Source organism: Rana temporaria, chromosome 7 (genome assembly GCF_905171775.1).
Source record: "Rana temporaria chromosome 7, aRanTem1.1, whole genome shotgun sequence".
In the NCBI taxonomy this organism is placed as follows: Eukaryota; Metazoa; Chordata; class Amphibia; order Anura; family Ranidae; genus Rana; species Rana temporaria.
Genome location: NC_053495.1, coordinates 14,910,474 through 14,923,314, shown reverse-complemented (window position 1 = coordinate 14,923,314; position 12,841 = coordinate 14,910,474). Strand labels below are relative to the sequence as shown.

The 12,841-nt window shown below is 46.3% G+C and overlaps 1 protein-coding gene across 1 annotated transcript in view; it reads right to left on the bottom strand.

Moving 5' to 3' along the window:
- COL7A1 (collagen type VII alpha 1 chain) overlaps positions 1–12,841 on the bottom strand; it is a 262,626-nt gene that overhangs the window by 135,678 nt on the left and 114,107 nt on the right. Inside the window, exons 30-37 of the mRNA XM_040360996.1 lie at positions 12,116–12,282; positions 8,707–8,730; positions 7,656–7,682; positions 6,529–6,573; positions 4,404–4,496; positions 643–714; positions 504–530; positions 370–423 (exon numbers count right to left, since the gene is read on the bottom strand). Coding sequence (XP_040216930.1) covers positions 370–423; positions 504–530; positions 643–714; positions 4,404–4,496; positions 6,529–6,573; positions 7,656–7,682; positions 8,707–8,730; positions 12,116–12,282 — 509 coding nt within the window. The remainder of the gene's footprint in view (positions 1–369; positions 424–503; positions 531–642; positions 715–4,403; positions 4,497–6,528; positions 6,574–7,655; positions 7,683–8,706; positions 8,731–12,115; positions 12,283–12,841) is intronic.

The window sequence follows — 12,841 nt, the reverse complement described above, 5'->3', positions numbered from 1 at the left end:
AACGCTTTAATAATTGGTAATTGAAAAACTGTTTGAATTCGAAAACTATTCAAATTTATGTAAATAACAAATCGAAACAAAACTTTTTTTTCCGTTCATCTAATGGGAAGTGTTCTGTGCTGAGTGGCTTCTTGTTCTTCACAAACTGAATTATAGTAAACAGAGCAGCCGGCAGGAATGGAGACGATGATAGGCGGAAGTGCTGCGGGGGGGTCAAAGAGGAGGCCGGACAGTAGGGGGAGTCAGCAACACATGCAGTGATTAGGGTGTGCCCAGGCACACCCGGCACACCCTGTACACATGCTTATGCGTGGTATATTGCCAGCTGCAATATGCTAGTAGCCTGTTATAGTAGCGTGTCCCACTTACCGGAAAACCTCTCTCTCCTTTGGGGCCAGCGGGCCCTGGACGTCCTGATTCCCCCTACATTGAGACAAAATCCTGGGTTAATGAAGATAATGTGAATCACAACAGCCATTAGGAACCTTCACTGACATACTCACAGATTCTCCTCTATCTCCTTTAGTCCCCTGAAATAAAACATAAAAATTCGGGACATGAGCTTTCAATGTGAATGGCCTGAGTACATCAATGTGTATTGGGCTCATAGCAATCCATGCATTACAAAAGGGCCAAACTTACCAGTGCCCCCGGAGTGCCAGGATTTCCGGGACGTCCCGGGGTTCCTGGGAGTCCATCTGCCCCCGGCTCACCCTACAGGGGAAAATATCGTAAGTCAAAGGACTAGACAAGACATAGTTATGGCCTTTATTTTTATATGAAAAGGAATTTATTGTAATTTACAAGTTTTAAACAGTTTTTTGTTTTTAATATTTTATTTTAATAATTATATACAGTGTAATTTTTCAAAAAACATTCAATATGGGGCGCACCCATAACACTGGTTTAGCAGAGAATACTGGGTTTTCTTAACAGAGAGCACGGTACGAGCTTTTCAATGTATTTTTTAAATGAAACTCCATATGATGCCATACAGGGCAGGCAAGGAGGGGTAAGAGTCACTCCATTAATTAATATAGCTGTGTGTGTAATTTGAGCTTCAGCCAGTATAAAATATTATTTATGTCAATGCATTAGGGCTCTTTCACACGTCAGCTCAGTTTTTTAGATCAGTTTTTTTTTCATCAGTTGATCCGTTTTTCCATCAGTTTTTCGTCCGTTTTTCGTCCGTTTTCCGTCCGTTTTCCGTCAGTTTTTCCATCAGTTTTTCCATCCGTTTTTTCATCCGTTTTTTCATCCGTTTTTTTTGGGGGGCTTTTTACATATTTTGATGAAAAACGGATGTTAGCGGATCGGATGGTAAACGGATCATCCGCTAACGTCCGTTCCGTTTTTTTGACGGAAGAAAAATAGGGTTTTCTTCCGTCCAAAAAAACGGAACTTAACGCAGACGGATGCTAACGGACGTTAGCGGATGCTCATCCGCTAACGGACGTAAACCCATAGGGAAGCATTGCGGTCCGTTAACGGACATCCAAAAAACGGACGAACGGAACGGACGTGTGAAAGAGCCCTAAGTGCGTGAAAAGTACCTTAAAAAAATTAGGAAACCAAATTCCAATTCAGACAGTGGTGGCCACTTATAAGGGGTGCAGCCCTTCTAATCCATTTGCCCGGATTTCAATGGGGGGTTCTTTCTTTTTTTGAATTATTTTTTGATTATAGCCTGAGGCTCTAATTGGCTTTAAAAAGGGTGGGCTCGGGGCGCAGAGCACTGCGCCCCAAACCACCCACTTGTATGACATTAGCAAATTAATATTCGCTAATATCTTCCTGCTTCTCCTCCCGGCCAATCGGGTCTCAGGACCCAATTCCTGATTGGCCAGGAGGAGAAGCAAGAAGACATTAGCAAACAAATCCTATGACCCGATTGGTCAGGAGTCCTAAGACCCGATTGGCCGTCTGTATGCTTATCTGAAGGGGAAATAAACCATGCATGCTCAATAACGATTAGACGCATGGGCGGTAGCATAGAACTTAATTTAGCCGGCTCGTTGTAGTCTTTGGCATCACCGCATTCTTGCCATTCAAAAGAACAGCGGGTCTACATGGCTTTTCAAGGCAAGCTTGGCAGGAATCCCGTCGGGAAAACTGACGGTTTTCAAACAGATGGGATTCCTGGCCGTGTGTGTAGAGGGCTTTTGGGAGGGAGGCTTGTATGAGAAAACACCAGTGTGGTGAGGCTCGCTAAGAATCCAAAGAGCAGGGAGGAGGTGGGGCAGTGGCAAGGAGTATGTAGAGCTACAGATTCTAAAACTTTATTTTGGAAGAAGTCACAGGAAGCAACGAAACTTGCTAGGACGGAGCTAAGTGACGTCATTGCGCTGCCAGAAAGGAGCTGGCAGGATGGTGATGCTGTAGCCTTACTCTTAAGGGGGGCATGTACTTGTATATAACTTAGGTCATTTTTAAGGTGGTGCACTACTGCGGATTAGTGAACCAACATTGTGAGTGCATTATTGAGTGATTTTCGATGGTGAAGCAATTGCTTGGGTTATTCCATATTAGTGACCACCTTGGAGGAAACATCTAAATATCTGAGTGGCTTATGCGATCCCTTAAAGCGGGGGTTCACCCAAAAAACTAATTTTTTAACATTAGATTGAGGCTAATTGTGGGAAGCACAATCGGGTGGTTTTTTTTAATCAATGCAGTACTTACCGTTTTAGAGATAGATGTTCTCCGCCGCTTCCGGGTATGGTCTGCGGGACTGGGCGTTCCTATTTGATTGACAGCCTTCCGACCGTCGCATACAGCGCGTCACGAGTTGCCGAAAGTAGCCGAACGTCGGTGCGCAGGCGCCGTATAGAGCCGCACCGACGTTCGGCTTCTTTCGTCAACTCGTGACGCGATGTATGCGACGGTCGGAAGGCTGTCAATCAAATAGGAACGCCCAGTCCCGAAGACTATACCCGGAAGCGGCGGAGAACATCTATCTCTAAAACGGTAGGTACTGCATTGATTTAAAAAAAAAACACCCGATTCTGCTTCCCACAATTAGCCTCAATCTAATGTTAAAAAAAAAAATTGGGTGAACCCCCGCTTTAAGGGGGGAAATGCGCAGTGGTCTATTATAGGTCTAAGGTGCTATGGTGAGCGTGGGGAGTGATTGGTGGTGGGATCCACTGAGGAGGAGTGATCACATTGGTGAATACTTGATCAAGATAACGTATTCAGGATATATAAATTGCATACTAGATTTATGACATTGTAGGGGTGGTGGAACCCCCTCACTTGCATGCACAGCGGACTTTTGAATAAATGTTTTTGGTGTATATTGCACACATACATGTATATGGGTTAAATATTGTTACCACTGTTGTATTTTTTATTCATAAATTGATATACATTTGTAAATATTGAATATATAAGTTTAGATGAATGCAGCGCAGCACTCCATAACTACATAAATTCAGAAAAGTCTTGTCGCCTAATCTTGTAACAGAATGGCCCGTGATATCCAGAGACTTTTGAAGGATGTGGGGTACTCCTGTGCCAGCTTCACCAATGACTCTTGGGTCTAGGGTCATCCTATGTCCCTTAGGGGCATAGGATGGCTGAGAACTGATATCTCGGATTACATGAGATGGGACATTAATGATAATTCATGTATTGCAGGATATCTTGAGATATTGCAAGTTGTTTATTCTGACCCCAACAGGTCAATAGGACAGTATTCATTCATGTGGGGGACACATACTTTTGAGGTGTTAATTGAGTCGGGCTCCTAAGATATTTCATTGTCTATTGTGTGATGCTAATTACACTGTATTGTGTGGAAGTTCTATTGATGATAGATATGTGTTGGCAGTCTGACTGCTCAGGTGTAGTGGATTAGCATGTCAATTATGTTTACTAAAATAATGTGTTTTATGTAGCAGGTGCGACAAGCTGGAGTCATAACGCCTGCCATGTCAGTTATAGTAATTAACTCCTCTAGATGCGGTGCCAGAATGTCTGTCTGGGATGTGGATTGAGGGGGAACTCGTTAAGCACCCATTGTGTGATGTTTTGGGTGGAGAGTTTTTCATTGTCCCTGTGATTACTGTAGCATGCTTGTAACTGTATATAACAAGCTGAGTGTACCATTAAAGTATTCATTCGTTTGAACCAGAGAGAACAGAGCTTGTGTCTCGTCTTTCTTCTGGGGAATTCTTATGGATCTTGTCTGCTGGATTGTGGAGTGTCGAATAAGCTGTCTTGGGTTGGTGGAATGGAAGATCGTAAACGGTGTTAACCCCTGACTGTTACATATATTATGCAACCACCTTTACAAATCTTCCAGCAATTAAACACCATTCTTTTATGTTTGCTTCAAACTTCAAACTGAGCCACAGAACTTTATTTTCCCTTTATTAGGAGCATAAATAGGATCTACTTACAGTTTCTCCTTTCTGTCCACTTGATGCTGTCCCCTCACCCGAAGGTCCACGGGGCCCAGCAGGACCCTGAGGGCCAGGGGGCCCACTGCGGCCCTGCAAAAGACAAAAATTCATAATTTTCTTATAGAAACCTGTTTTCTAATGTGTTCTTTATTGACACATGTATCGTAATTTATGGGTTTATATAGTTAAACCTTACAGCATATCTATTCTATATATTTTGTCTATTTTGTATTTCGTTATACTGATTTAGGTTAGAGGAGGCTGAGATATCCATATTTTTGGAAAAATTCGACATTTAAACATTTTATTAGCTGTTGCTGATTAGCTCAGAGCATACATCTCTTATTAGCTCATTGGTGGGTAGGTGCTACAGTTTTAACCAAAGATATTAACTGTTGTAAAAAAAAAAAAAAAAAGAATGTGCATAGCAGTTCATTCATCGAAATAACATCTACATTTGTTCTGTGAAAGGGACAAAATTAAATGTTCTCAGGCTTAAATACTGCATTGTGGCCACTAGATGGAGCTGGGGGGCTCACTTACATCCTGTGATAGTCAGCGCCATCTAGTGACCATAAGGCCAGTTGCACACGGCGTAATAAATTATAAATGTTTACTCAGGAACTTGTTGACAGTGTGTAAAGACCTGAGTAATGTTGAGTATAGGCGAGTAAACTTCTTCATTGCCAGAGTTGTAATATACTCATTTATACTCGAGTAAACATTCTTAACCCTTTCATGACTAAGCCTATTTCTGACATATAGGGACAGATCCTCAAAGAAATTACGCCGGCGTATCGCTTGATACGCCGCGTAATTTCAAATTTCGCGCGTCGTATCTTTGTTTTGGTATCCACCAAACAAGATACAACGGCATCTGTGTTAGATCCGACAGGCGTACGCCTTAGTACGCCGTCGGATCTTAGATGCAATTTTCCGGTGGCCGCTAGGTGGCGTTTCCATCGAATTCCACGTCGAGTATGCAAATTAGCTATTTCCGATGATCCACGAACGTACGAGCGGCCGTCGCATTTTTTTACGTCGTTTCCGTTCGGCTTTTTCCGGCGTATTTAGAGTGTGTGATTTGAACACCGTTTACATATGCGGGCGTAACCTTCATATGTGTTTTCTTTGCTGTGCGAGCTTGCAGGGACAGGGGCGCTTTATAAAAAAATTTTTTTTATATTTTTTATTATTATTATTATTTTATTATTTTATATTATTAAATTGTGTTTTTTTTTTTTTTAAATGTTCATCACTTTTATTGCTGTCACAAGGAATGTAAGCATCCCTTGTGACAGTAATAGGTGGTGACAGGTACTCTTTATGGAGGGATCGGTGGTCTAAAAGACCCCAAATCCCTCCTTTAACCACTTAAGGACCGCTTCCTGCAGATATACGTCGGCAGAATGGCACGGCTGGGCACAAGCACGTACCTGTACGTCCTCTTTAAGTGCCCAGCCGTGGGTCGCGGAGTCCCGCGATCGGTCCCCGGAGCTGAAGAACGGGGAGAGCTGTGTGTAAACACAGCTTCCCCGTTCTTCACTGGGGCGCCGTCATTAATCGTCTGTTCCCTGATATAGGGAAAGGCGATCAATGACGTCACAGGTCCAGCACCGCCCCCTACAGTTAGAAACTGTAGGGGGGCGGGGCTTTCTCATTGGACCGTTCTCATCGGATGGACTGATTGTGTGTAACACTGCAGGAGGGAGAGGAGGAGAAGCCAGCAGTGCTGGTGTGAGGGGTCACAGGGGGATCAGAGCTGTAGGGGGAAAGGGGATTGTGGACAGGCAAGGGGTGATCAAAGTGACGGGGGGAGGCAAGCACTGAAACCGATCCCCCTGTGGCTCCTCCTGCAGCAGCTGACAGCTGGCAGGAGGGACAGGAGAAAAAGCCAGCTTTATAGAAGGGGGATGAGGGCGCAGAGCTGTGATCATCAGCTTTTGGAACTGCCTGCACCATATAGCTGCCTAGGCCCCCCTGTAGAACTGATGGGACCTGGGCCTTGTACAGGAGGGCTGGTGCTACCCCCTTATTGGTGGCCCCGCTGACATATGTCACAAAAAAACATATACTGTATATTGTATGTATACAGTGTAACATAATAGAAAGGGACACTTACTGGATCTCCTACAGGTCCCGCCAATCCTGGACGCCCAGCAGCTCCCTGCAAATATGAGTTAGAAAATACGGATTACCACTGGTCAAAATAAGAGCAACAAAAGGTAATACGGAAGCTTACAAACATATTAAAGGGCACCTGTATTACTACAGCAAATAACACAGAACAAACCTTAAATTATAAAATCTTCAATGTATTCTAAAATGTGCAATGTGAAGCCCCCACCTCCTATACCTTAGGAGCCCGCAACCCACCCATAAGAGCCCGCAATCTGGCCGCTCATAGGAGCCCTCAACCCGGCCGCCCATAAGAGCCAACAACCCGGCCGCACTTAAGAGCCCGCAGCCTGCCACCCTTAGGAGCCCGCAACCCAAAAGTCATTGGGAGCCTGCAACCCGCCCTTGGAAACCCGCAGCCTGCCAACCTTAAGAGCCCGCAACCCCCCCATAGGAGCCCACAACCTGGCCTCCCTTAGGTGGCTGCAACCCGCCCATGAGAGCTCACAAACCTGGCCTCCATTAGGAACCTGAAACCCGCCCATAAGAGCCCGCAACCTGGCCTCCCTTAGGAGCCCGCAACCCCCCCATAGGAGCCCGCAACCTGCCCATAGGAGCCCGCAACCCGGCTGACCATAGGAGCCCGCAACCCGCCGCCCTTAGGAGCCCGCAACCCACTCATAAGATTCCTCAACCTGGCCACTGCCCGCCGCTCGTAGGAGCCAATGGGGTAACGGCCGAGGTTGGGGTGGTTGTTTGCTGCACCCAACCCCCCCCCCAAAAAAAAAACACCAGCCACCGATGGAAGTCAGCAGAGCTTCTCCTCATTTACTAAGCTCTACAGCAACTGCACTTTGCACTTGAGTCTACTTTGACTGCTGATGTCGCATCCAGAATGGTGGTACCCACCATTGGGGCTTTTGTATGTTTACACAAGAGAGGCTTATGTTAAATGTACATACTGTAGAATCTTATAGGACGACTTCTGTTTAAATGAATAGTCTGATGACCCCTTAATGGGGGGAGATACCAATACACAGTCTCCCTGTCTATGCTCCTCCTACAAAGCTTTAAAATAAAAGTACAGGTCCTCTTTAACGTAAACGTATTAACTAACGTCTTGGTACTTACCGGTTCACCCTTCGGCCCTCTTTCACCCTAAAACAGAGAAAATATATCAATTATTATCAAATGATGTTCTTTTTCTATAAGTCCTCCAGGGGTGGGCAGAGGAGCGAACAATCGACCCAAGGGCAGACGCCCCCCGTGTCAGATCGATAAGGTTTTGGGTTGGCAATAAATTGGAATATGAAGCGCTGCTCAGAAGTACCAAGGTGTTTCCCGCCAAAAAAAGTCAATTGGGGTAGATCCACAGAGCAAGTACGCCGGTGTATCTACTGATACGCCGGCGTACTTTCAAATTTCCCGCGTCGTATCGTTGTTTTGAATCCCCCTTTTGGGTTAGATCCGACAGGTGTACGTCTTCGTACGCCTTCGGATCTAAGATGCAATACTTCGGTGTCCGCTGCGTGGCGTTCACGTCGTTTTCCGCGTCGGGTATGCAAATTAGCTATTTCCGACGATCCACGAACGTATGAGCGGCCGGCGCATTTTTTTACGTCGTCTGTAGTCGGCTTTTTCCGGCGTATAGTTAAAGCTGCTATTTCGTCGCGTATAGTTAGATTTGCCATGTTAAGTATGGCCGTCGTTCCCGCGTTTAATTTGAATTTTTTATTTTTTTTTGCGTAAGTCGTACGTGAATCGGGATGGACGTAATTCATGTGTATGTTAAAAAAAATGACGTCCTTGCGACGTCATTTAACGCAAAGCACGGCGGGAAATTTCGGGACGGCGCATGCGCAGTTCATTCGGCGCGGGGACGCGCTTCATTTAAATGAAACACGCCCCCTAATCGCCGATTTGAATTCCGCGCCGTTACGTTGCTTGAGATACACTACGCCGCCGTAACTTACGGCGCAAATTCTTTGGGGATTCGAACCAGTAAAAAGTAAGTTACAGCGGCGTAACGTATCTCACATACGCTGCGCCGATCTATTTCTATGTGGATCTACCCCAATTGTGTTTAGTAAAACTCCATTTGCCGAAGGGGGGAGGGGGTCGGAGGTCTGACTTAAGTGATGTAGTTAAGTCTTCCATTCACATCGGTGATCGGTCATCTTACCTGCGGGCAGACTGTGCACTGCGCCTAAGAAAAGAGAAAAGGAACGTTGTAAATGAGAGAAAACAGAAGATTTTATGTATTATATACAGAACTGTTCTAGGACACGAGATGGACTCTCATTTTTAAAGTGACTTTCATAACTTCATGTACACAGTGGCGTAGCGTGGGTTGTCAGCGCCTGGGGCGAGGCAAGTAATTTGCGCCCCCCCTGACCCATGGACTTGCCTATTTTCAGCTAGCTCCAGTCTGGTCACATGATCCACTGTGTGAGACAGCGGTGGCTGTAGGGAAGAGGAGAGCGTGCTTGATAATGACTGGTAAAGCCTGGAGTGGTGACATCATGCGTATGTTACTATGTCCCATCTGTTGTTGGCGCTCCCTCCTCTCCACACTCGTGACAGGGCCCCTCTAACTTTTGCGCCTGGGTCGGTGGCCCCCCTTGCACCCCCCACGCTACGCCACTGCATATACAACACTTGTGTCAGTTGGAAAGTTAGAAGTGAAAAGAAAAAATGTAGGAGTTTAATTTTACTGATTAATAAAGCACTTTGCAATGTCTGGATGTGAACTTGCTCTTTGGTTAGTCAGATCTTTACTGCATGGTTGAAGCTACTCTAAAACCGTGGTCTCCAAACGGCGGCCTGTGGGCCAGATGTGGTCCTTTTCTCATCATTATCTGGCCCATGGGGCACTAAGATTCCCACTGATACATGGTACTTTGTCTTCCAATGATACCAACAATGGGGCAAAATTGCCCCCCACTGACATAATCGATGGAACATTCTTCTTCCTACTGACACCAACCATGGGGCACTCTTCCTCCCACTGACGCCCACTGATGTGTGCCAGTGATACCACTGATAAGGAGCTATTCCTCCCACTGATACCAATGATGGAGCATTATTCTTCCCACTAATGACAATGATGGGGCACTATTCCTTTCATTGACACCAATGATGCGCCACTATTCTTTCCACTGACACCAACAATGTGACAATATTCCTCCCACTGACACCAATGATGGGGTGTTATTTCTCCCACTAACACCAATGATAAGTCCCTATTCCCCCACTGACACCAATGATGAGTCACTATTCCTCCTACTGATACCAATGATGGGGCACTAGTCCTCCCACTGACACCAATGATGGGGCACTAGTCCTCTCACTGACACCAATTATAAGTCACTATTCCTCCCACTAATGCCAATGATGGGGCACTATTCCTTCAATTGACACCACTGATGGGGCACTATTCCTCCCACTGATGCCAATGATTGGGCAGTATTCCTCCCACTGACACCAATGATGGGGTGTTATTTCTCCCACTAACACCAATGATAAGTCCCTATTCCCCCACTGACACCAATGATGAGTCACTATTCCTCCCACTGATACCAATGATGGGGCACTAGTCCTCCCACTGACACCAATTCTAAGTCGCTATTCCTCCCACTGATACCAATGATGGGGCACTAGTCCTCCCACTGACACCATTTATAAGTCACTATTCCTCCCACTAATGCCAATGATGGGGCACTATTCCTTCAATTGACACAATGATGAGTCATTAATCTTTCCACTGACACCAACAATGTGACAATATTCCTCCCACTGACACCAATGATGGGGTACTAGTCCTCCCACTGACACCAACGATGGGACGTTATCTCTCCCACTGACACCAATAATGGGGTACTATTCCTCTCAATGACATACATGATAGGGCACTATTTCTTCCATTGGCACCAGTGATGGAGGACTATTTGCCACTGACACCAACAGTTGGGCATAATTCCTTCCACTGACACCAACAATAGGGCACTATTTTCCCCAAAGACACCATTGATGGGGCACTATTCCTCTCACTGACAACAATGATGGGGAACTATTCCTCCCACTGACACCAATGAGGAGGCATTATTCCTTTCACTAATACCAATGATGGGGCACTATTCCATATCCTACTGACCACAGGCACTATGGATTTATTTTTTACTCCCACTGATGCTGGGACATTTTCTACTCCCACTTACCACAGTCTGACTCCCCTAAAATCTGAAGGACTGTAAACTGGCCCTTGGTTTAGGAAGTTTGGAGAGCCCTGCTCTAAAGTATATGGACAGATGAACTTTATTATCAGGGACTACTAATTGTTAGAACAATAATTGAACTATGGCATTGAAGAAAATGATCTCAGCCTAAAAGGTTAGGCCATGTCCAAGCTACGTTGGGTTGAGAACGCACATACTGGGCCAGATTCATAAATACTTACGACGGCGTATCAGTAGATACGCCGTCGTAAGTCCGAATCCGCGCCGTCGCAACTTTAAGCGTATGCTCAAACTGAGATACGCTTAAATGTTGCTAAGATACGACCGGCGTAAGTCTCCTACGCCGTTGTATCTTAACTGCATATTTACGCTGGCCGCTAGGGGCGTGTACGCTGATTTACGCCTAGAATTTGTAAATCAGCTAGATACGCCTATTCACGAACGTACGCCCGGCTGTCGCAGTAAAGATACGCCGTTTACGTAAGGGGTTTTCAGGCGTAAAGATAAACCACCAAAAAGATGGCGCAGCCAACGTTAAGTATGGACGTCGGAACCGCGTCATATTTTTTTAAATTTTACGTCGTTTGCGTAACTCGTCCGTAAATGGGACTGGCCGTAATTTACGTTCACGTTGAAAGCATTGACAATTTGCCGACGTCATTTGGAGCATGTGCACTGGGATACGTCCATGGACGGCGCATGCGCCATTCCTTAGAAACGTCAAATACGTGGGGTCACTAGAATTTTACATAGAACACGCCCCCAACCAGCCTATTTTAAATTAGGCGGGCTTACGCCGGCCCAGTTACACTGCGCCGTCGTAAGTTACAGCGCAAGTTCTTTGTGAATACAGGACCTGCTACTCAAACTTACGGCGGCGTAGTGTATCTGAGATACGCTACGCCCGCCGAAATCTACCTGAATCGCGCCCACTGTATATATATATCTCCTCAGCTTCGGGGGCCCAGAACAAATGTTTATCTCCAACTGTCCCGGGAGGATCAAGTAAATATTGTACTTTTAATAAGATCAGCTACAATGTAATGTAGGAACCATTACAATGTTCGGCAGTAACAATATAGGACAAGGAGACGGCTTCCTCTCCGATACCTTACATCAGTGTTTTCTCAGCTCCAGTCCTCAAGGCGCCCCAACAGGTCATGTTTTCAGGCTTTCCATTATTTTGCACAGGTGATTTGATCAGTTTCACTGCCTTAGTAATTACCACAGCTGTTTCATCTGAGGGAAATCCTGAAAACATGACCTGTTGGGGCGCCTTGAGGACTGGAGTTGAGAAACACTGCCTTACATTCTTTAAACAAGGGCCGATCAGTACATTGGAATGAAGTTTCTTACCTGGGCTTGAGATTCCGAGCAAATGGCCTCAGCTAATGGATCTGCCAGGCTGTTCATGTTGGCGGCCTCTTCGGTGTAAAACACATTCTGAGCGCTCTGGCCGGTGACAATCCTACGGAGCTGTTCCTGGTCAGCCTCATTCAATCCTACCGCCAGCACTCGGATCCCTGAGACATCAGAAGACATGGTCAGTCAAATGGTCAGGAATGGCACTCCAACTACGTGACAGCTACATATCCCATGATGTTACTCTGGTTGACCTAAGCTGACCCCATTAGGGCCAACGGATGGCCTTCTAAGGATCTAATTTATCCTACCACCAGTGGCGTCGGGAGGAGGGGGGGGCTGGAGCCCCGAATATGTCCCCGAAAAGCCCCAGATCTCAGCCATGCACCGTTGTATTGTTAGTCCCGAGCGCCGCCGGCTGCCGCTGAGCGGGGACCGATCTGATCCCGAGCGCTACCGAAGTGCGGCTGAGTGATATAGCAGGTCCTGCCTTCTGAAACCTGCAGCGCCTATGATGGAGGTCCCACTGGTCCAATGCCGGGACCGCGGGACGTGTGACATCCATTATAGGCACTGCAAGCTCCAGAAGGCATCGCGCCACATCACTGTGAGATCCCCGCTCGGCACTCGGGCGGGCAACTTTTCTCTCCTCCTCTGACTGGCTGCCTGCTGTGACGAAGATGGGCACGCCGCACACCACGACTGAGGCTGAGCTGCAGG